At 41.4% G+C, this 25,534-nt stretch overlaps 1 protein-coding gene across 2 annotated transcripts in view; it reads right to left on the bottom strand.

Annotated features, from left to right (window-relative positions):
- Nucleotides 1-1,647: 1,647 nt before the first annotated feature.
- The window catches only part of ATP6V0E1 (ATPase H+ transporting V0 subunit e1), a 37,964-nt gene continuing 14,077 nt past the window's right edge, over nt 1,648-25,534 (bottom strand). The window contains exons 3-4 of one of the 2 annotated variants that reach the window (XM_012765506.2): nt 10,467-10,596; nt 1,648-2,138 (exon numbers count right to left, since the gene is read on the bottom strand). In XM_012765506.2, coding sequence (XP_012620960.1) covers nt 10,503-10,596 — 94 coding nt within the window. In that variant the 3' untranslated portion in view covers nt 1,648-2,138; nt 10,467-10,502. Of the gene's footprint in view, nt 2,379-10,466; nt 10,597-25,534 lie in introns of both variants that reach the window. The other variant, XM_012765507.3, reaches the window with a different exon arrangement.

Raw genomic sequence — 25,534 nt, 5'->3', positions numbered from 1 at the left:
AAACACTGCTTTGAAAACAGTAGTCTGCTGGAAAGCAGTCTTGGGTGGCAGTTGGGAAGGTTTTAGACCGACCCCCAGTGATCACAGGCTTGAAGAATCCAGGGACACAGCTGCATTGGTGTCATACTTCCTCAAGCACTCAGAGCTCAAAGACTGTGGCATCCTTTTATGTACCCACAGTAACCACGAGCATTGCTTTCTTAGAAGACAAATATCGATTAAGGGTCACACAGGTTGTTTTGGTGGGAGGCAGCTTGGTTATTTGCAATGGCAGAGTTCTTCCCTCCCACCAGAACCAGAGTTGGCTCTGGGGCAGCACAACTCTGAGAGAGGCAGGGTGGCCAGTGAAAACTGCTCTAAAGTGAAAATTAGAAAATATTTTTTTATTTTTATTTTTGAGACAGTCTCACTCTGTTTGTTGCCCAGGCTAGAGTACGTGGCATCAACCTAGCTCACAGCAACCTAACTCCTGGGCTCAAGCAATCCTTCTGTCTCAGCCTCCTGAGTAGCTGGGACTACAGGCATGTGCCACCACACCTGGATACGTTTTTCTATTTTTAGTAGAGACAGGGGTCTCGCTCTTGCTCAGGCTGGTCTCGAACTGCTGAGTTCAACAGATCCTACCACCTCAGCCTCCAAGAGTATTAGGATTACAGGCATGAGCCACTGCACCCAGCCAAATTAGAAAACATAGATCCTACTTCCCAGTCTGCCTCTGACCAGCTGCACTGAACAGGACCAGTCCCCCGGGCTGGACTCAGACTCCTTACACACACATTGATGGTGCTAGCCTTCACCACCATGGCCCCTTCAGCTTTCAATCTTCAGTGCTTTATGGGCCTAAAGAGGCCCTTTTGCTGGAAAGGTAAAGTATAGAGTTGCCTAACTCTCACAACAACTTTAAAGTTCAAAATGAAAGTAAAGAATAGAAAGAAAAGAAATGAAAGCAGGAGAGTCACTTCACACTGAAACTTACTTCGGTCTTAAGAATAGCAAAGTAATGAGTTCAGACAGTTTGGGAGGAATAGAAAGTACAAACTGCAAAACAGGAAATCCATTCTTGGCTAGCATTCAAAAAGCCATGAGCTGGTGAAAATCTAGGACCATCTTAATTTTTAATTGCTTAAAACAAATAAAGCCCCCAAATTAGTGTATTGAGATACCTGCTACCAAAACACAAAATTACTGTCCCCTGTCCCAAGCTTTTTAGTCACTGCAGACTTCTTTAGTCCTGTTCTGAGGATGTGATGGTTCCACCTCAGCAGCATTCACTGCCTTGTCCCTGTGGCTGGTAGTCACCCTCGACTGGCTCACCAGCGTAACCAAAAGAAAATGATCAAATGTGGCCTAATATTATAGTTCTGTGTATACTGACTGACCTTATCTCTCTAAATAGCATATACGCTGTTTAACTTACAGGGAACCCAACGTACACATCTTTGATCCCTCTAGTGCTCTGGCTACAGTAGGCACTCAAATGGTTACTGAATGATTAAAAAAATACTTACCAGTTTCTGGATATCTCAAACTACATGGCAGCCTTTATAGATCCAACCTAAGTTTAGACTACAAAATCGTTTTTTAAAAAGGCATTATCAAGGGACAGAAAAGCTTATAAAAATGAGCTTCACAAACACGGAACCCAGATTTCCATAGAAAGCAGAAAAATAATTTATTCCAAAAGATGGCAGAAATAAGAAATTTATCCTGAAGATAGTTTGGTGTAATTCTGCTGGGACAGATCTTCACTCTGATCATGCTTGCCCACAGACTGCCCCACTGGAGTCTTGTCTTGTAGCAGTTTTTAAACACTTTGCTGATTCCAGTGTTGTGAGAAGGTAGGAGCTATCTTCGAATCCACAGATTCCAAGGCGAGAGTAACGTATTTCTCAGAAGAGCGTCTTCTGTCTCAGAAGAGTGCATCAACATTTTGTAGAGTCAGCACAGTTCAGGGTAAGTAGGCACATAATGCATTAAAGTGTAAAAAAGTGAAAGAAAAAAAATACTGCATTGCAGAATAAGATATTCAAATGTGGTGTGTGTATTTAAGGCAGCTGATGCCCCAAATAGGCAAGTCAAGGAAGATGGTCTGGGTTTGGAGGTGATTTTGCTTCTAGAAGGAATTCTCTTTTCATGACCTGCAAAACAAAACCATCCTAGTAACTGGTCCTCACATCTTCCTCAGTAGGGCAAAAAGTTAACATCAAGAAAGTTACTCAGGCCAATACTTTAAAACATGTAGGTGCTCAATAAATACTTGAATGAATAGTGGGTTCATCAAAGTGCAAGTCTGGACAGATTTTGTGGGGCAGTGGCAACAGGTCCAAAAAACAAGGACATTGCTGAACTGAGGAGCACAAGTAATGAACAGTCTGCTCCTGTAATAGAAAGGAGGAAGAGTGAGGATGACTAAAACTGATGGTGCTGGAATCTAACATGCTCCCTTTGGTTTCAGGAGTCTGTATTTCCACTTCCCCTCTTTGGCAACGGAGCGAGGTGACCATATGCACAGTGTGCTCTTTCTAGTGTCAGATTCCCGAAAAGCAGGCTGCCTCTCAGTTTGCTCCCCATGCTTGCTACACAAGTGCAGGCAACAAATGACATTTCTTGTTCTAGCAGCTTAAAGCTCAACACCATCCTTGCAAAGCTAAAATATCTAAAACAAGTATCTTCACACATGAAATTGCTAACAGTAGCCATATAAATTCCTTTATATAAAGCTTTGTAACATCCACATAAAACCACATATGCTACTTTTAAAATAAAAAAGAGGAAATAAAGAAGAAATAAAATTGGATAAACAGTTTCATTCAAAGGTAATTTCCACACAAGGCTTGAGTTGGCTGGTAAGAAATCAAGCTGGTTATGATACACAATTTGCCTAAATGTGAAAACTGATGAGGATTAAGTGTAGGGTAAAGTATGGGGAGCAGGGTGCTTGTTAAATTCAGAGGAAACATGGTTTGCATGGACAGGTCTGACAAGGCTGAAGGTCAAACACAGATGCAGAGAGATCTGACGGACACTAGGTTTTCCAAATCAGTGGGCACAACCAGGAGAATCCACAGCTCAGTGTGGTAAAACTATGGGTTTCCCAGGCCTGTGGTCATCCAAGAGTACCCAGAAGTGGACAACAGTCTGCTGCTAAGTCTTGCTGGTATAAACTGGGGCGGTCCAACTGCCCTCATGGTGGAAAGCACCAGACTGCTGGAGACCCACAGAGACAGGACACTGCAAACAAAATACATTCCACTCAAAATGGAATTAAGGCTGGGCAAGATGGCTCGCACCTATAATCCTCGCACTTTGGGAGTCCAAGGTTGGAGGACTGCTTGAGGCCAGGAGATCAAGAACAGCTGAAGCAAGAGTGAGACCCCATCTCAACAAAAAATAGACAAATTAGCTGGGCGTGGTGGCGCGCGCCTGTAGTCCCAGCCACTGGGGAGGCTGAGGCAAGGGGACTGCATGAGCCTAGGAATTTGAGGTCCAGTGAGCTATGAGAGCAAGACTCCATCTCAAAACAAACAAATAATAAATAAACCAAAATAAAATTAAAAGACTGTTTTTACAATGTACTAGGAAAATAATATCAGGCCAAGGAATGGCAATTATCAGAGCTATTGTTTCTTGTGGTCTAAAAGCCTTATAAAATCTTTAACTTAATCTAATGATGATTTTCTGTTTTTCTTTTTAGGCAGGCCAGCAGGACAGCCCCTCTGTACAAACCTCAGTTCCAGGCAGATTATAAATTTTACCTAAGTACACTAAAGTAGTAAATACATATGCTTTGTGTGTTAATTTTCTATGAAAAGCATACTGATTATACTCTCTCATCATTTAGGCCTTTTTTGACAAAGAAATAATCAAAAAAGGGAAAAATAGTCCTTCACTTTCCAAAAATCACATACAAACAGGGGATAATTTTCATTCAGGCTCAATGATACAAGTTTAAAATAAATGTGAATGAACCTTATATCCTAAATGGCATAGTCTTGCGGTTTGATTTTGGAGTAAATTAAGGAAGCACACGTTCTACCCATCTCTGATAGGAAATAGCTATTTAGGGCTGAGGCTGGTGAACTCAATCAATAAAGGCATCCCTAAGGTTAGAACTGAGAATGAAGATAACATACAAATATTAAGGCCAAAACTAAGAAATCTGTTCAGGGAAGGGTAAGTGAATGTACTTCTTACAGGATATGTATACGTTTATCTTTATTCTATCATTTAAGATAAATTTGTAAAATACTTCCTTCTTTACTATGATGTAAAAGGCTATGTAGAGTAGATTAAATACAAGCAGAAGTTAAGTAAACTAAAGGTTTCTGTATTTAACAATTCAAGGCAATGTCCCAAATGAATGGCAAGAACTGGAGGGCTAAATACATTTAGGAATGGAAGAAATCATTTTTGAAACAAAGCGACCAGGAAAGGAAGTGCAAGGTTTTGGGAGCTGGGCACAGACAGAGAAAGCATCAGTAAGAATTAAGCAGGAAGGGCTGAGGTGATGCAAGAAAGCAGAAAGAATGTTCACAGGACAATGTTTACTAATCTGCTTTCTAAATTAATGAATATAGTGAAAGGCGGGAAAAGCTAAGTAGAGCTAATTAGGCCAAGAACATGATCTAACAGTACGGCTGGAGACACAGAGCAAAGTAGTGAGAAGAAAGGCTGCAAAGGTGGTTTGAGGGTAGACCGGCAAGGCCTTGATAGCCAAGTTAGAGAGCTGCAGATGACCTACAGATGAGTTATTCCTGTCTTTTGTGGCTCATGGGACCTTTGGTGACCCTGACAAAAGCTGTGTGCTTACAACATTTCATACTGTACTTCAAGGGGCACATACCCACTAAAATCAGGGGCCTCAGGTTAAAAAAAAAAAACCGAACCCTGCGGTAGCCCATAAAGAACTGCTGAAAGTTTCCACCGCAAACAGGTCTGTTTCAGGAAGTGCTACAACAGGAAAATAAACAGGTGGTGTTCTGTGGCTAGATGACTGCGGAGACAGGGAGTCCAGACCCTATCATAACTCAGAGCTGCAGTGATCTGTGTCAGAAACCAGGGTACCTAAAGGAGGAGCCTGAAGGAGGAATGTGAAGGAACAGCAGACACAAGAGACATAAAAAGAGCAACTGGATTTAAGGAAGAAGAGAAAGCAGTGTTGGGATAGGCTCTGACCCAAAGTGACACAGAAAACTGTGATATGGGACCTAAAATGGAGATATGGCTGAGTCTGAAATGGTAGTAGAATATCCAGCTGCAGTGGTCAGAGTAAACGACAGACTGTCTTCTAACCACAAAACACCTTGCACGGTTTAACTTTTCCCAAGTATGGGCTAATTTCAACCTCCCAACAGATCACAAACCCCTTTGGAGCCCACAGTCTTCTTTGAAATTACTGCTTGGTTACTGTACACCCCTTGAGAACTCAATATTTTTGGAATGCATAGAAAAACAGCTCCCACTGGGCAGAAGCCTAATTACCAATATCCTCTATTTCTTTCCTGTCTCAGACCTCATAATAAAATAAAATTTCTTTATAATAAAATAGAAATTCCATAATCTTTCAGATTACAGTAAACCATATAAGTTCGCCTCCCATACAACAATGGTATGATAAACCAACTGACTTCCAGGACACTGGGTCTGAAGCCAAATCTACTTCAAGGAGATTCCATACTAGTATCACAGCCCCGAGCTGTAGGAAAGTGAACAGCAACAAAAACAGCAACCTCTATGTACTAGTTCCATATACATCTTACGAAGCACACTGAGGAAGCTAGCAGAAGCAGATGAGCTGGAGGGGCAGAGACAGAGTGGGCACCATTCCTGGGAGTGCTGGACAAAACTCCAGCCAGTAAACATAACGTGCTATGATTCAGCCTCTCATCAATAACTGTGGTTCAGTTCTTCAACACAGGAAGGAAAATCCTGACAATTACAGTGATTAAAGCAGCAAAAGATCAGGTACATGTTTAACAGAGTGCTGTTCAGATCAATCCAATTTCATTTGTACAAATCATTCTAAAGCTTTCATGATTGGGCCTCATTTTTCTCTACTGCACACCATGTCTGGCCTACATCTACTCTTCAAATCTGGCCTCTTAAAAAATCATGTACAAAATCAAACATTTTCCTTATCAGGTGAGGATGGACCCAAATATGGTTTCTGTGCTTCTTTATCATCTCACCATTGTATAAAAGCACAAAGGTCAAAAGGTAAATAGAGCTCAATTTTTAAATTTTACCACCAAGAAAAGTGAGGCCCTCCTGTCTTAAGAGTTCTGTCTGCTCTAATGCTAGGCAGAGATTAGACTCCTTGACATGCTAATCCAAAGTCTTAGGGTATACTACCGTAATTCTGTTAAATCCACAGTAAGTATGACATGATGTCCATAATTAAGGATTGACTGACTGTATCCTCCTACTTCCTTGCATTTTGGTTATAAAGGAGTACCTTTAATAAAAGGGTTTCAAGCAGCCCAAGTTTGTGCTGTGGAACAGAGTGCAAATGTTAGTCTAGTTAACAGAGACACGAGACTGGTAAGAATGGGCAGATGAAACCTCTTCAGGTCCACCTGCCCAGTATTATTCAGCATCAAAGGGCCCAATTCTCTTATTATAAGGGAAGGAAATGAAACTCAGAGAAGTGAAAAGCAGTGCTGGAACTAGATCCAACTCAGGCCTAAAATTCTCAGCTTTAAACCCCAACTGACAGCCTTAATAAACACTCAACTATAGTTGAAAAGTAGAAAACAGGAGAACCTGGCCAGGCACAGTAGCTCACACCTGTAATCCTAGCACCCTGGGAAGCTGAGGCAGGAGGATCCCTTGAGGTCATGAGTTCGAGACCAGCCCGAGCAAGAGAGAGACCCTTGTCTCTATAAAAACAGAAAAAATTAGCTGGACATGGTGGCACATGCCTGTAGTATCAACTCCTTGGAAGGCTGAGGCAAGAGGATTGCCTGAGTCCAGGAGTTTGAGGTTGCTGTGAGCTAGGCTGATGCTATAGCACTCTAGCCTGGGCGACAGCAAGACTGTCTCTAAAAGAAAATTAAAAAGAGGAAAACAGGAGGGCCAGGCATGGTGGCTCACTCTTGTAATCCTACCACTCTGGGAGACCAAGAGAAGATTGCTTGAGCTCAGGAGTTTAAAACCAGCCTAAGCAAAAGCAAGACACCATCCCTAATAAAAATAGAAAAAATTAGCTGGGCATCATGGTGTACACCTGTAGTCCCAGCAACCTGGGAGGCCAAGGGTCACTTGAGCCTAGGAGTTTGAGTTTGCAGTGAGTTATAATGATGTCACTGCACTCTACCCAGGGTGACAAAGTGAGACTCTGTCTCAAAAAAAAAAAAAAAATTCTATATAAAAGGGAAATCAAAACCCCTTTGAGTAAGCTGGGTGTGGTGGCTCATGCCCATAATGTTAGCAGGAGGATTGCTTGAGGACAGAAGTTTGAGACCAGCCTATGCAACATAGTGATGCCCCATCCCTAAAAAAATAAAAATACTTAAAAAAAAACAACAACAACAAAAAACTCTCTGCACAAAGACAAAACTCTAAGAAAAAGGCTTGACTCCTTACCTATCAGATTGGCAAAATCCAGGCTGTGGAGAGACAGGTACTCTTATATATTGTTGGTGAGAATGCAAAAATGGTATAATCCCTATAAAAGGGAATGCACCATTACCTAGAAAAACTATATATGCCTTTAATCCAGAGATTCCATTTTTTAGGAATCTACCCCAAAGGTCACTGGCAAAAACAGAAAATGTCATATGCATACGATGGCATTATAAATAATAAATAGCAAAAGATTGGCAACAACCCAAAAGGATATAAATGGCTATAAAAAGAGATGAGGAAAATCTCCATAAACAGATTAATACAGCAATCTCTAGCATATATTCAGTGAATAAAACGTAGGTACACAATAATATATATAGTTGATATCTTTTCTGTAACAGTAGCATGTGTAGGGGGATATGTGTGTTTTGTGTGTGTGTATGTGTCTCTATATACATGACTGAATATATGTATTTCCCTAATCTTTATAAAATCAAACACTGGAAGGACAGATTTCTCTGTATATATCTTATTTATAATTTTGACTCTGGAAATATGTTTTATATATTTTAAAAAGCAGCACATTTAAAAATACTATAAACCGAACACAAAACAATTTAAACAGTATATCAAATTGGTGACATACCATATACATACTGTATATAAAATTTAAGTAATCCCAGAAAACAGCATTTTGTTCTTTATTTGTTCTGAGGATATATAAAGCAGCAAAGAAATCTTAAACTGTATTTGATAAACTTATAGCTATTAGTTATACTGATGTTACTTTTTAATTTTCTTTTTTTTAGAGACAGGGTCTCACTGGCATGCAGGCTGGAGTTCAGTGGTGTAGTCATAGTTTGCTGCAGCCTTAAAGTCCTGGGCTCAAGCAATCTTCCTGCCTCAGCCTCCCCAGTGGCCAGAACAACAAGCACATATCACCACAGCAGGCTAATTTTGTAATTTTTTTTGTAGAGACAGGGTCTCACTATGTTGCCCAGGCTGGTCTCAAACTCGTGGCCTCAAGGGATCTTCCCATACATAACAGCCTCCCAAAGAGATGGGATTATAGTTGTAAGCCACCACACCCAGCCCATATACTAGTGTTACTTTGAAAGTATTTTACATATACTGTATTAGAAACAAAGATTTTCAGCACATGTGAATGATATTCAAGTTTAAAACCAAAGAAGTAAAAACCCTTTAATGTTAAAATTAAATTAGAAATACTAACATGAACTCATGATTTTTTTTTTCTTTTTAAAAATACATACTTCCTGGCTCTTTCCACTGAAAAAGCTTAGAAGCAGCAACACCGCAGCAGCAATGTATACATCTAACACTTAGATCTTAGTTTTTATTATTATATTTTATAATATATAAAACATAATTTTATATATAAATTTATATATAATTTTATAATATATAAAATATAATTTATTATATTTTATAATAATACACATTTATTTATTATAATATATACACATTTATTCGTTTATTTATTTGGGACAGAGTCTCCCACCTAGGCCTCCCAGAATGCAAGGATTACAGGTGTGAGCCACCGTACCCAGCCTAGATCCTGGTTTTTAAATACCATTCCCACTGAAAAGAACCAAGGTTAACTGGGCTTGAGAACTGACCAGTGAAACAGAGATCCTTGTAGTGGGAAATTTAGAAAGCAATTGAAGCTGAATCCAAGTCTGGGACAGAAAATATACAAGAGGGGCCTACGATATTTTGATGTTGCCAGAAAGTAAGAAAACTACCAACAACTAACATCAAAAGGATACAGAAGCCACCCTAAATAGGGTCCCATAGACCAAAGAAAGAATGGCTAGACATAAAAAGGATAATATAATTAATTAAAATCTAAAAGAAAAGAAAATCTCACTGGATATCCCAAAAAAGTAACTTGGGTACCAACATCTTACTCTGAAAATTAAAAGAAAAGAATTAAATCTGTATTCTACTTTTCTTGCATTTCCGTCTCATCTGTATTTCAACGTTACAAAGATAACCCTAGTTGATGAGGGAAAGTTTATCCTTACAGAAGCATTTCAACTAATCAGATGTGGAAGTAATGACAGAACTAGAAAATCACCATTTTGCAATTTCTACTGAAATGATTAATTCTGACTATAATGATCAATGGATAAACTCACTGGATAAAATGCTGACGGAGAACTTTACAACTGGAGGAACCAGGCTGTCATTACCTGACCCCAGTGATCATCTTAGCGTCACTAAAAATAGGAGAGCCAGGCAGCGCGTGTCTCCTGATGTGAGGCAACATGCAGTTTACTGTAACACCCAAGCTGCACACTCGCCAAAAAAGTTGAAGCTAAATCTAGTCAAGCATTTAGCAGTAACTTCTATTTAATGAAATAATGGAGATAGAAGAACAAATTAAATGACAGGTTTCCTGACTCTGCCAGTGAATAAATCTTTCCACTATACCATTACTTACCTCTCTGATCCTCAGAACCAAACAAAAGCAGCAATTTGAAGACGGATATTCAAAAGGCACCTATCTCTCTCCATCCAAAGCATTCAGAAACCTTAATTTTAAATCTGCCACTTCTTAAAATTGCTGGATCTTACAATGGCAAGTATAGTCACTTTTCTGATCTATGTCAGAAACAGTACATGCAAGTTTAATTTTGTAAATCAAACTGTATTTATTTTAAAAGGCAGGGTTAATAGAATTTAAAAGAATCTTATGGATATATCCATAAGATTTAAGTAAGGTGAATGGCCTAAATTCTAAATTTATTTCTGCTCTTCAGATCACATTTGCTTGCCCTTGCCATGTATTAAAATGGCTGTAAAATTCAGAGATAAAGATAAACTCTAGCTGCCTGATTGACAACAGTGATGTGAAAGGCCAAGAATATAGTCACCTCAAACACTGAGCACTGTGGAGCATGTCTTCTTCCTCAAGGCCAATGATACCTCAGATACCAGATGGTTTCATTTTTCAACTGTGGTCCAAAGAGAGGGTTGAGTTGGGCCAGAATTGCAATCAGCCAACTAAAAGGATGGGGAAAGGAACAACAAGAATGTGGTGAAATCATGTTGGAACATGACCATTTTCAACTAGGATGGAAAAAGAGCATTAGCAAAACTTCATCTATTTAGACCAAACCTTCAATATACATTGTACTAACGGGAGCATGTCTGAAAACAAAATCATTTCCCAGGACATATCCTGCCTCCATCTTCAGACATATCCATAAGGCAGTAAGGCTTTATCACAGTAGGTCTCTGTCTTTTTCTCTCCTTACCTGATTACCTTTCCCAGTATCTAAAACTTCCTGAATTCCTGATATCTTTCCCTGAAAGTGTTTTGTGCAATCTTGAGAACGTGCTTGGAGGTTCTATCAGGGAAACACAGCTACTTGTACACCCTTGACCGAAGAATGGCCCTCCTTTATCAGGGAAGGTTATCCTCTTCCACCAAACACACAGCTTCAGAGGGACAAACATGAGTGGTGAGGCAGGAAGGGGACACCCTGTTAGCCAGCCAGATGGGCTGAATCAACCCTGGAGATCAAAGGGGTGACAGATGTCATAGCCTGATTGCCCTTGCGTCCCAGCTAATATGTAAGTAACACCTTCTGGGTCCCAGTAAAACTGAACCAAATGGGCATTTAACTTCCCCAGCTTACTTCAGAATCTAAATAACAAGGTATTCCTCTGTATTACAGACTAATTATGGAAGAAGTACAATGGTGTCACATCTTACATCAGAGTTAAAAGTGAAAAATAGACAAGGTTATCTTTAAAATTTTCTTATATTACTAAGTTCTGAATAAATGGTTTTATACCTGGCAAAGTAATTCATTTGCCCAATGAAGTTTAAGAATCACCAAGCGAAGGCCGGGCACGGTGGCTTAAGCCTGTAATCCTAGCTCTCTGAGAGGCCGAGGCGGGCAGATTGCTCGAGGTCAGGAGTTCGAAACCAGCCTGAGCAAGAGCGAGACCTGTCTCTACTATAAATAGAAAGAAATTAATTGGCCAAGTAATATACATATAGAAAAAATTAGCCGGGCATGGTGGCACATGCCTGTAGTCCCAGCTACTCGGGAGGCTGAGGCAGGAGGATCGCTTGAGCCCAGGAGATTGAGGTTGCTGTGAGCTAGGCTGACGCCACGGCACTCACTCTAGCCTGGGCAACAAAGTGAAACTCTGTCTCAAAAAAAAAAAAAAAAAAAAAGAGAGGAGAGGAGAGGAGAGGGGAGGGGTGGGGAGGGGAGGAGAGGGGAGGAGAGGGGAGGGGAGGGGAGGGGAGGGGAGGGGAGGGGACAGGACGGGTCGGGACAGGACGGGTCAGGACGGGACGGGTCGGGACGGGACGAGACCAGACGAGACGGACACTATGCAAATGTCTGCTGTATTCAAACCATTCCATGTTTTATTAGGTTGTTAAGTATGAAATGTCTGATTTCCTTAAGTATTAAGTTTGACCGTTGATATCTCTGACATTTCACTTTGGCATTTCTTGTTTTATTTTTATTGTGAAGGTACATCCTCAGTCTTGTAAATGCATGCTGTGGCTTGTGATTATCTTTCAAATTTAATTAGAGCAATTTGTGAAACCATGGATGAGTAAAAAATTTCTGTTATTTTCAAATATGAGTTCTATCATGGAACCAATGCAATGCAGACAGCTCAAAATATCCACGAAGTGTTTGGGAAGGATATGGCTAACGAACACACAGTACATTGATGTTTTGAGAAGTTCCATTCTGATGATTTTGATATTGAAAGTGAGCAACGTAGGCAAACTGAGACCAAGGAGGATAATGATGAGCTGAAAACTGTAGTGGAAGTGAATCCATCTCAACCCCCATGTGAATTAGCAGCAAGGTTTGACATTACTATCCCCACAATACTGGACCATTTGAAACAAATTGGCAAGGTAAAAAAAGCTGGATAGGTGGGTACTGCATGAATTGAGTGCCAGAAAAGAAACTGTCTGCAAGCATGCCTTTATTTGCTGTCACGACATAAAGGTGAACCATTTCTACACTGTATTGTTATGTGTGATGAAAAATGGATTCTTTTTGACAATCTCAAGCTTTTCAGTACAGTGGCTGGATAAAGATGAAGTGCCGAAACACAGTCCAAAACCGAATATTCATCAAAAAAAGCTAATGGGCCGGGCGCGGTGACTCACGCCTGTAATCCTAGCACTCTGGGAGGCCGAGGCGGGTGGATTGCTCAAAATCAGGAGTTTGAAACCAGCCTGAGCAAGAACGAGACCCCATCTCTACTAAAAATAGAAAGGAATTAATTGGCCAAATAAAAATATGTAGAAAAAATAAGCCAGGCACGGTGGCACATGTCTATAGTCCCAGCTACTTGGGAGGCTGAGGCAGAAGAATTGCTTGAGCCTGGGCATTTGAGGTTGCTGTGAGCTAGGCTGATGTCATGGCACTCTAGCCTAGGCAACAGAGTGAGACTCCGTCTCAAAAAAAAAAAACAAAAAAACTAATGGTTTCTGTTTGGTGGTCCAGTGCTGGTGCCACTACAACTTCATGAAACCTGGTCTTCTGTTTCTGGATACTCTCAAAAAAAAAAAAATGAAACCTGGTCAATCCATGACAGAAGATGGCTACTGCAACCAACTGGACAAAATGATGAGGATGTTTGCGATTAAGCAGCCGAGACTGGTCAACAGAAATTGGTCAACCCTCTTACAAGACAACACTGGACCACATATCATGCAAACAACACTGCTCAAACTACAGATGCTGGAATGGAAACTCTCTGTCATCCATCGTATTCACCAGACCTTGCATCAACTGACTACCACTTCTTCCAGACTCTGGAGCACTTCTTGCAAGGAAAAATACTCAATTCTCAACAAGCTGTGGAAAATCACCACTCACCCTCCAGACTTCTTTGCTGCTGACATAAGCCACCATTAAGATTGCAAAACTGTGTCAATAGTTTAGACATATACTTTGATTAATTGTACTGCTTATTTGAGATATAATAAACTAAACTTCTGATTCAAAATCAGGCATTTCATATTTAATGACTTAATACTAAACAAATATTTAATGAGCACTGACTAATCGATTCACATACAGTTAACCCTTGAATGATGCAAAGGTTAGAGTCACCGACCCCCTGTACAACTGAATATCTATGTATAACTTTGACTTCCCAAAAACTTAACTATTAATAAACAGCCTACTGTTGACCTTACCAATGGTGGTGGTGGGGGTCAACTGCATATGAGTTGATTAGAACTTCTCTCATTTTGGGGGGAGGTTATGGTAAACAAGCCCAACCTCTAATTACTACTGCTCTAGGAGAATGAAATTTGGTAACATTTTGCCATTCTCTGCACGGGATCTAGGGAATTGCTTTCTAAGGAAGAGGAGCTATATCACTGCAGCAGTCTGCTTCTAAACTCTCAGGACTTTAAATTCCCCTGTGAGAGGAGCACTAGCTAAACCCAACCTTTATTTTGTTGGATCTCTTTCCTTCCACTTGCTGTCAATTTTAGAACTCTGCCAATCAAAGGATCAAAAGGCTGATTTGATCACCAGTGAAAAGAAGGCTGGAGAATTAGCCAGCAACGCCTCAGAAGCCAGTGCCTACGGAAACAAAAGGCGGTTTTGTGATAGGAAACATGACACCTGAGGAAATCAGGCCAAAATAGATAGCTCAAGCTGACTCATTTTATAAACAAAAAGTTAATTCAGATGAGATTCTCTGATCTGTTCTCAGAACTTGGGTATTAAACACAAAACAAAGCCAAGACTTTTGAGGTTTAACATCCATTTGACATTATAAAAAAGGAGGTGGAGGCCGGGCGCTGTGGCTCACGCCTGTAATCCTAGCTCTTGGGAGGCCGAGGCGGGCGGATTGCTCAAGGTCAGGAGTTCAAAACCAGCCTGAGCAAGAGCGAGACCCCGTCTCTACTATAAATAGAAAGAAATTAATTGGCCAACTGATATATATATAAAAAAAAAAAATTAGCCGGGCATGGTGGCACATGCCTGTAGTCCCAGCTACTCGGGAGGCTGAGGCAGAAGGATCACTCAAGCCCAGGAGATTGAGGTTGCTGTGAGCTAGGCTGACGCCACGGCACTCACTCTAGCCTGGACAACAAAGTGAGACTCTGTCTCAAAAAAAAAAAAAAATAAAAAAAAAAAATAAAAAAAAAAATAAAAAAGGAGGTGGAGAGGAGCACAGGCAGACACCGTGAAACACTATGACTGCAATCAACACTAGTGGTGCAGAGCTAAGAGTCATGGAAAATTCCACACAAACCCAGGATTTCCCCAATCCCAGAAGGCAACACAAGCTGCCTGAAAAAAACACTTTTGTAAGAGACTGAGATAACTCGCCAATGTTTAGAAGTACAAAACAAAATATGTTAGGACCTAAACTAGTTCCTGTATCCTTTCATAACCAAGAATGTGCAGTATGAAATAAAAAGCCACCTTCCAGCACTTTGTAGGATGTACAGGAGTTGTTCTCTACCCCAGGAGAGGGTGGAAACCTCTTAAAAAATACTGATGAGGTGGAAAAAACAAACTGTTTTTCTTCTGCTCTTACACCACAACAATCAACATAGAAGACGCTGTGACCAATGTGTGGGATCTCTTGCCACCAACAAGCAAGCAATCAATTCTGTGGTGGACACCAGCTGGGTGTCTTCTAATTCTGTTGTCCCCAACCCCCAGGCCACAGAACAGTTCCAAACAGTACCAGTCTGTGGCCTATTAGGAAATGGGCCACACAGCAGGAGGTGAGTAGTGAGCCAGTGAAGCTTCATCTGTATTTACAGCCGCTCCCCATTGCTCACATCACCGCCTGAGCCCCGCCTCCTGTAAGATCAGCGGTGGCATTAGATTCTCATAGGAGCACGAACCCTACTGTAAACTGCACACCGAGGGATCTAGGTTGTGCAGTCCTTATGAGAATCTAATGCCTGACGATCTGAGATGGAGCTCAGATGGTGATGCTAGCGCAGAGGAGAGGCTGCAAATACAGATTACGTTAGCAGAGAGGTTTGACTGCACAGAGACCATAATATATCATTTGCTTGCAGACTTATATATATCAAAACCCTATTGGCCGGGCATGGTGGCTCACACCTGCAATCCTATAGCACTCTGGGAGGCCGAGGCGGGAGGACTGCTCGAGGTCAGGAGTTCGAAACCAGCCTGAGTGAGACCCTGTCTCTACTAAAAATAGAAAGAAATTAATTGTCCAACTAATATATACAGAAAAATAATTAGCTGGGCATGGTGGGCACATGCCTCTAGTCCCAGCCACTCAGGAGGCTGAGGCAGGAGGATTGCTTGATCCCAGGAGTTTGAGGTTGCTGTGAGCTAGGCTGACACCACAGCACTCACTCTAGCCTGGGCAACAAAGCGAGACTCTGTCTCAAAAAAAAACACAAAAAACCTATCAGTGAATAGTATAAGGCTGGTGACGGCCCCCTCCTCTCCCTAGATCAAAAAAGAAAAGGCCCCACGACACCAGACCCACCAAGGACAAACTACCAGACCCTGCTGAGAAAAACCACACCCAGATATCCACCTGGGATAAGAACGTTTTGTCTCCTGGATTCCGTAAATACCGCCAGCCCCTCCTATTTCTCAATGACCACCAAAGGCCGCCCCAGCTCTTCCTGCCAAAAGTCCCTAGCCTGCCCAAACAGTATAAACGGCCACACCCCCTTCAAAGGGAGGCGACTTCTGGGGCCCCCCCTCTCTTGGGGCCCCAGAACCTCGTCTGAGAGCACTAAACAAAGCCATGTTGTTTGGCCCCAACTCTTTCTCTCTGTCTTTTCTTTTCACCGCCACCAAAAAACCTTACAAACGGCAAGCGACAATGTAATAATAAAGTGTAGGATAAATGCAACATGCTTGTTATCATCCCCAAACCACCCCCCCACACACACATTCCTCTACCCCCAGTCTGTGGAAAAACTGTCTTCCATGAAACCAGTTCCTGGTGCCAAAAAGGTTGGGGACTGCTGCTCTAATTCAATTGTGACACTATCTTTCTGGGCACAGCATCAGATCCCACAGGGTGACAAGCTCAGTCCCACAGAATGCCTCCCATTTCCAATGCTGATTGCAAGTTCCAGATGGTTTTACCCGTGCTTCTGACCTACCAGCTAGAAACTAGGGATCCTTGACCCCCTCCTGGGGTTTAATTAATTTGCTAGAGCTGCTCACAGAACTCAGGAGAAAACCAGAAACACACTTTCTGGTTTATTATAAAAGATATTACCAAAAATACAGTGAATAGATGCACAGGGCGAGTTATGGGGAGCTTCCATGGCCTACCTAGCAGGCCACCCTCCCAGAACCTCCACGTGTTCAGCAATCCAGAAGCTCTCTAAACCCTGTCCTTTTGGGTTTTTATGGAGCCTTTATTACATAGGCATGATTGATTAAACCACTGGCCACTGGTGATCAATTTAACCTTCAGCCCTTCTCTCCTCCCCAGAGGATGAGGGGTAGGGCTGAAAGTCCCAACCCTCTAATCCTGCCTGGGTCTTTCTTGTGACCAGCCCCCAACCTGGAGCTACACAGGGGCTTCCAGTCATCAGTCAACTCATTAGCATACAAAAATATATCACTGGAGATTCCAAGAACTTTAAGAGTTATATACCAGGAAAAGGGAACTAAGACCAAATATATATTTCACAATATTACAACTACACATATAACCTTTCATTTAATTCTCATACCACACAGTTAAGGAAACTGAGGCAGAGAGAAGGTAAGTAATTGGCCTATTGACACAATACTAATTAGGCAGCAGTAGGTCCTAGACCTGAAACCAGGTCAGATTACCGTTCCCATTACAAAAAGTGACCTTCTGGAATATCTTAACTAAGAACATTTCAGGATGTATTAATTTAGCTAAATCTAAACTGTATGGGAATTAAGAAAATGAGAATCCATCCACTGAATAGTGATTAAGTTCAACACAAGCCTATGGTACCTACGGTAAAGAATAAACATCCAGCTGTAAGAATGAAGACCACTTTGCTTGCTAAGGTCCGTATTGAGAAACTTTTTTGAATTTAATTTCATATATTTTTAATGTTTCAAATAAAGCAAAAACAAACAAACAAACAAAAAAACAAAACAAAACCCTCAACTTAAAAAACAACAAACTACAGTTCAAGAAAATTCCTTGGGAAACAGTTCAGGCCAGTTCATTTGAAATTTCACAGAGGAATTCCCTCCCGCCCTTTAACCAGCTGAGCTCTGTGCCTGCCCTTCTGACTACCTTCTGATTTAAAATTTCCCGTTAAAGCTGATAAACACGAAGAGAACTGGAAGGAGAAAAAAAAATCCACTCTGAATTGATGGAAGTGGGTGGAGAAAGAGATCATATTCCAATGAATCTATTACTTCATGTGTACAAGAAACTAAATGTACCTTTCATGTTTGTCCAAACTGTTCCACATGTCCTCATAACCTAAAGGCCAGCCTAATAACCAACCTGAGATCATTCAAAATACTGACGCAGCTACGGTGCAGTAACGTGTTTCAGAGAACTGCAGAGCTGGAATGGAAAGCAAGTCCAGGTTCTACATTTTAAATATGAGGAAATTAAGTCCTAGTAATCTTATTAATAATCCCACAGGGAATCAGTGATGGAGCTGGAAGGGGGAACCCAGGACTCCTGAGTCCCGTTATACCAGGCTGCTTCTATAGGATATTAAGGGTGAAACAATCAAGCAGCCTTGGGGTTCTTCATTTATCCCACAACCATTTCCCGGGCCACGTTCCCTGTCAGGCTCTGAAGGCGCAGAGAGGAATCGGCTGAGGGGCCAATCCGGTGGGATTCATGATCAATGAGAGGCAAACCAAGGCCAGGAGTGGAGTATGCTTTGCTAGAGACATGCACGGGTGCTCTCATCCTCCAAGCACTCCTCGGCCACTTATCATGAGCTCAGCTCTTGGTTATTAGAATTCTTCAAGCACAAAATATGCCCTCACCACACAAAAGGCATACCCAGCTCTCTCAAATCCTGCTTTGTTCTTTCGTTCCACATTCACTGTAAGAACAGGGAACAAAAGCGCGGTTACTTCCCAGTGACACACAGATTGAGTGGTCTCAGCTTCCCTGTTGGAATGGGGAAGTCCAGATAGCACCTCTCTTCTGATCCACTGTCTCTCCAGCCCGGGCCACCACAGGAGTGACCTCTGTCGGTAGGCTCCTTAAGAGACAGCAGAAATGCAGGAAAGTGATTTGCCCTAGCTTCATTAAAATGACCTCTGTCGAATTCTCTCATCTTCCAATGACACAAACACTTTCAAGGGTAGCAACATTATTAGATGCTAATAGAAAATGCCAGATTCAGTATTACACAGGGTTAGATTTTAATTCTAGATACAAAAAATGGAGGGGCCACATGGCCAGGGATGCGAGTGGCCTCCAGGAGCTGAGAGTGGCCCCAACTAACAGCCAGCAAGGACACAGGGACCCTAGTTCCACAACCACAAAGAATTGAATTCTAGCACAGCCATGAGAGCTTGGAAAACAATCCCAAGCTCCAAATGAAAAGTCATCAATGTTTTCCATTAACTCATGCCAAGCTATGGCCATTTCTCTACCACAGGAATATGCCCTATTTTTGCTAGTTCTAAACTAGAAATATCTCTTATTTCTAATCTCCATTCTTCAAGATTCACTCCAGACTTCCCAGCTCAGTCTATTAACAGTCCTCTTATCTGCCAAATTATAAAGAAAAAGATTATAAAGTCAGACTAAAGAAAAATAAACTTTTCTATATAGTTTTCCACAGGCTAGGCCAGATACCCAGGCCTCCCTTCTCCTATAAACAAACACCTCGAGTGTATCCACAAGAGAAATGTAAGCAATTCTCAGGCCAAAAAACCAAGTGAAGGCAAGTACTCAAGAGAAGAAGGTGAAGTGACTGACTATAAGCCGTCTCCACACCTCGAGAGTATATACCAAGAAATGAATTTGAGCATTGTTTTCAGATTTCACAGGGCATGGGAAACAGTAAATGAGGCCCAGGGCCCACTCAGAGTATTGTCTAATAAAAGCTTCTCCCTTTTAAAAGCTGGGACCCCTAAAGGATATATCTTTTTTTTTTTTTGGAGACAAGGTCTTACTCTATTATTGCCTGGGCTAGAGTGCAGTGGCATCATCATAGCTCACTGCAACCTCAAACTCCTAGGATTAAGTGATCCTCCTGCCTCAGTCTCCCAAGTAGCTGGGACCAAAGGGTTGTATCTTCAATTAAGGATAAATCAGACAGAACTGAACAGGAATGCTAGTAGAATCAACTGTCTCAAACCTAAGAACCAAGAAGGAAGAAGGCCACTGAGAACTGGCCTTCATGAAGGTTTTCAAGTTGAATTCTCAATACCAGGATAGTCTAAAAACCCAAATATCAAGAATTTTATTAATTCAAATATCAAAAATTTTATTAATTCTTGATTAATTCTTGAAGTGGTAATGGCTTTCACCCAGCTTTCTGCAAACAAATAAGCATAAGAAAGGTAGTAGGATAATTAACATCAGACAAAGTAAAAGTAAGTCAAGGAGCATTACCAGAAATAATGACGGATATTTTATTGTGATAAAAGTATCAAATCATCAGAAAGACATAACAATCATCAATGTGTACGCTCCTGATAACAGAGCTTCAAAATACATAAAGCAAAAATGGACAGAATTAAAAGGAGAAACAGAAAAATCCACAATCATAGCTGGTGATTTTTAGCATCCTTCTTTTAGTAATTAATATACTGTGTTTTCCCAAAAATAAGACCTACCCATAAAATAAGCCCTAGCAGGATTTCTAAGTATTTGTGCAATATAAGGCCTACCCAGAAAGTAAGACCTAGTGATGGGCGTGGCTACGTAGCTTGTCTGCACAACCCACCCATTTCGTCACAGAACAGTAAAGAAGACTGAGCAGCCCTTCTCATCTGCCCCATGAGAGCTCTGTTGCTTGACATGAGAGACTGGGGCCAATGGTTCTAAAGGAAATAGAGTCGCAAGAAATTCAGGATGGAATTTGGGGTTTGGAGAGTTATGATGAAGTCGTTCCAGAAGAAGACGACTAAACTTGGCCGGGCGCTGTGGCTCACGCCTGTAATCCTAGCTCTTGGGAGGCCGAGGCGGGCGGATTGCTCAAGGTCAGGAGTTCAAAACCAGCCTGAGCAAGAGCGAGACCCCGTCTCTACTATAAATAGAAAGAAATTAATTGGCCAACTGATATATATATGTAAAAAATTAGCCGGGCATGGTGGCACATGCCTGTAGTCCCAGCTACTCGGGAGGCTGAGGCAGAAGGATCACTCAAGCCCAGGAGTTTGAGGTTGCTGTGAGCTAGGCTGACGCCACGGCACTCACTCTAGCCTGGACAACAAAGTGAGACTCTGTCTCAAAAAAAAAAAAAAAAAAAAAAAAAAAGAAGACGACTAAACTATATTTGAATAAATGTAGATTGTTGTACCATACTTAAAAAAAAAACACATCCCCTGAAAATAAGCCCTAGGGTGTCTTCTTGAGGAAAAATAAATATAAGACTCTGTCTTATTTTCGGGGAAACACAGTAGTAGTAGACCAAAAAAAAAGTCAATAAAGACGCAGAAGATTTGAACCATCTTGACTTGATATTTATAGAACACTACAACCAACAATGGCAGAATATACATTATTTTCAAGTGTACGTGAAATGACCATCAAAAGATGGGTCGTAATACAATAAGTCCCAATTTCAAAAGACTGAAATCTTACAGAATATATCTCCTGACCACATGGAATTAAATGAGAAATAAATTAACTATAAAATATCCTTTAAAAAAGCATCAGATATTTAGAAATTAAACACCACAATTCTGAATAACCAACTAGTCTAAGAAATTACAAGACAATTTAGAAAATATTTCTAACTGAATAAAATGAAAATACGACATATCAAAATTTGTGGGATGCAGCTCAAGCCATGCTTAGAGGGAATTTTACTCCATTAAATTGCTTACACTAGAAAGAATATATATTAAACCTAAAGTTAGGAAAAGGACGGAAATAATGAAGAACAGATGCCAATGTCAATCTAATGGACACAAAAATAGAGAAAAGTTACAAAGCTAAAAATCTGATTATTTGAAAAGATTAATAAAATTTTAAAAATCCCTAACTACTTCATTAAATAGTACTAAAAAAGCTAAATTAAAATACTTAGGAATTATACTTAACAAGAGACATACAAGATCTCTACACCAAAAATTACAAAACATCGCAGACAGAAACAAGAAAATCTAAATAAATGGAGAGAGATTCTAGGAGATTAGAAAGAGATACCATTGAGATTAGGAGACTCAACACCATTAAAATGTCAAATCTGTCCATATCTATCTATGTATTCAAAACAATTCCAGTTAAGACCCCAATAAGCTTCTTTGCAGAAACTTCGTGAGTAGATTTTAAAATGTATTTGGCAATTTTAAAATTGCCAAAATAGGCCAGGCGCGGTGGCTCACGCCTGTAATCCTAGCTCTTGGGAGGCCGAGGCGGGTGGATTGCTCAAGGTCAGGAGTTCAAAACCAGCCTGAGCAAGAGCGAGACCTGTCTCTACTATAAATAGAAAGAAATTAATTGGCCAACTGATATATATATATAAAAAATTAGCCGGGCATGGTGGCGCATGCCTGTAGTCCCAGCTATTCAGGAGGCTGAGGCAGAAGGATCGCTCGAGCCCAGGAGATTGAGGTTGCTGTGAGCTAGGCTGACGCCACGGCACTCACTCTAGCCTGGGCAACAAAGCAAGACTCTGTCTCAAAAAAAAAATAAAAAAATGAAAAAAAATAAAATTGCCAAAATAATCTTGAAGCACAAAGATGGAGGACTCAAAGTTTCTGATTTCAGTATAAAGCTGTAATATTCAAGTCACTGTGGTATTATCAGAAAGCTAGACAAAGAGATCAATGAACAGAAGAGACAGTCCAGAAACAGATTCATATGCTATGGTCAAATAATTCTGGACAAAAATGCCAAAGCAATTTAATGGAGAAAGAAAGTCTTTTCAAAAGCTGCTACAACAAAAACTGGGTATCTGTATTTGGAAAACAAAACAAAAACAATGCATGACCCCTACTCATTCTAGTGCCTGCAGCCTTTGCAAGCAGTCATGCCAAACTGTCAAAACCCTCTCCCCTACCAAACTATTGCATGAACCCTTCAAGTCCAAGTGCTTGCCCAATAATGGGGAATATACATATGAAATAAGTTCAACAAGTCTTATATCTTTGCTTACCTCAATTTCTGCCAAAATTCCAAACCTCCCAGGACCATTTATTATGACTCAAACCCAATCCCCAGACTGTTCTGGTCATTTCACCATCGGATGCAAGTTCCTATTCTCCTCTATCTTCCACATCCTTCCACTGTGTTCTCTATAACTCTTGCTCAATGATTTGGCACTCACATACTTCCTTCTCTGCAGTTACTCTTTCCATTGCCTCCAGCTTAACTGAAATCTAGCTCCCTGCCCCCTCTCCAGGCTCTCTTAAGCAGAGAAGTCTGCTTATTTTTACACACCAGATATGTCAGGCTTTGCCAGTGGTAACATCTTTGTCCCCTCATGCTGCCTGCTGGTTTCACCTCCCTATCTCTTCATACCTTCCCATACTCCCCCTTAAGTCAACAGAAGAGACTCTAGGCTGCCCTTCCACAGCTCTCCCTCATCTATGCAATATCTAAATGGTGGAATTCCTCAGGTTTGGCCTATTCTCTCTTCTCTTTTCTCTCTCCATCCCTTCCCTTAGGCCAGGGTTTCTCAACCACTGCACTACTGAAATTTGGGGCTGCATAATTCTTTGCTGGGGGAAGGTGGGGCAGTTCTGTGTAGTACAGGGCCTTTGGCAGCATCCCTGGCCTCTACCACTGGCTGCCGGGAGCTGCCCCAGTAGAGAACCACTGCCCTGGGGAATTATATATGTTCTCAGAGCCTCAAATCTCTCTCCTCATATCCACCTTGGGCAACTCTCAGAAGTCTAACAGGCAACTCAATCTTATCATGTACCAACTGAATTTTTGTTTTAAAATTTTGTTTTAAATTTTAAATATCCCAAGTCATCATCCTCTTCGTAAATGGCCCAACCCAGAAACCTGGGAGCCATCTCTGATTCCTGCTACGTTTAATTCATGGGTAGGACCAGTGAATTCTACCCCACGTTAGCTCTCAAACCTGTGCACCTCTCTTTACCTTCCCTATCATCACCTTGGACCAAACCATGATGATCTCTCACTGAAGGCACACACTAACCACTGCCCAACAGGTGTCTCTGCTGCCACTCTTCCCTCCAGTCTGTTTTCCACAGAGCAGCCAGAGGGATCACCCCACCAAATCACTCCTTTATTAAAAACCTTAAGAGATCTCCAATTCACTTAATATAAACCTAAACTCCTTACCCTATCCCATAAAACCCTACCTGGCCTGGGCCTTACCTAAATCCTGATCCTACCACTCCCCACTTCACTACTGAACTCAGCAACACTACCCTACCAGAACATTCCAGGCTCCTTTTTAAAAAAATACTGATGGGGCCTCATTATGTTTCCCAGTCTCCCAGGTTGCTAAGACGCCAGCCACATGCCTGACCTCTTCACCTCTTTACCTCTCAGTGCTGTTGTGTTGCAGAAGGCCCTGCCCCAGATCCCCCTATGGCTGACTCCGCCTTGGACTGGCTTTCCATGACCATGCTGAATAAATCTCTCTCCCCCTCCAAACTCATTATTCTCTATCACAGCACCCTGTCTGGACCCTTAAAGTACTATCTCAAATAGTCTATCACAGACTAAAAGACTTTGCCGTTGTGTTGTTAATTTGCTGGTTTGACTTCCTTCCCCAGAATTTCAGCTCCAGGAGGGCAGAGATCTGGTTCTCCACAGTACGCCCAGGAACTGGTGCACAGAATGTGCTCTACGAAATGCTTACTGGATGAATTGCAAAAGATGGTTATTAACAAGCTGCAAAACAACTATAAAGAAGCGATACAAAGTGAGAAAAACCCAATAAAGGGAACAAATGAATTAGCTAAAACGACACATGGCTTCCTCTAGCTATCCATGTGGGAGTTTTAAGTTGAAAGGACAAAGGAGAGGATGGCCTAACATTTCAGAAACACATTTAATTTGAGTTACTTACTCTTTTCTATTATCAATGCCACCGTCTCCTTTTTTAGCAGACATCACCAAATCAGATAGAAGACATACCAAAAAATTACCAAACTACAGAGAGACAGAGACAGACATTCCACCTCTACAAAATACATTTCCTCTCCTGAAGGAGCTTCAAAGCTAGGGGTGAAGACAGAAACCAACAACCAGCTAACAGAAGGCCAAAAAAAACACATGCTAGGCTGGGTGCGGTGGCTCATGCCTCTAATCCTGTAACACTCTGGGAAGCTGAGGCAGGCAGATTGCTTGAGGTCAGGAGTTCGAAACCAGCCTGAGCAAGAGCGAGACCCCGTCTCTACTAAAAATAGAAAGAAATTAATTGGGCAACTAAAAATATATATACAAAAAATTAGCCGGGCATGGTGGCGCATGCCTGTAGTCCTAGCTACTTGGGAGGCTGAGGCAGTAGGATCGCTTGAGCCCAGGAGATTGAGGTTGCTGTGAGCTAGGCTAAAGTCATGGTACTCACTCTAGCCTGGGCAACAAAGCAAGACTCTGTCTCAAAAAAAAAAAAAAAATGCTAGAGTTGCATTAAAGGAACTCAGGAAACTAGACATAGTGGCATGCACCTGTAATTCCAGCAACTTGAGCGGCTGTGGTGGGAGGATCACTTGAGGCCAGGGGTTTGAGACCAGGGCAGCATAGTGAGACAACATCTCTAAAAAATTTTTAAAAGGAAAGAAAAGAAAAAGAAAAAAAAAAAAGGAAACACCAGCCTGAGCAAGAACGAGACCCCGTCTCTACAAAAAAA

This window comes from Microcebus murinus, chromosome 21 (assembly GCF_040939455.1).
Source record: "Microcebus murinus isolate Inina chromosome 21, M.murinus_Inina_mat1.0, whole genome shotgun sequence".
NCBI classification, from domain to species: domain Eukaryota; kingdom Metazoa; phylum Chordata; class Mammalia; order Primates; family Cheirogaleidae; genus Microcebus; species Microcebus murinus.
Note: the sequence above shows the minus strand (reverse complement) of the source record. Positions and strands in the feature narration are given on the sequence as shown.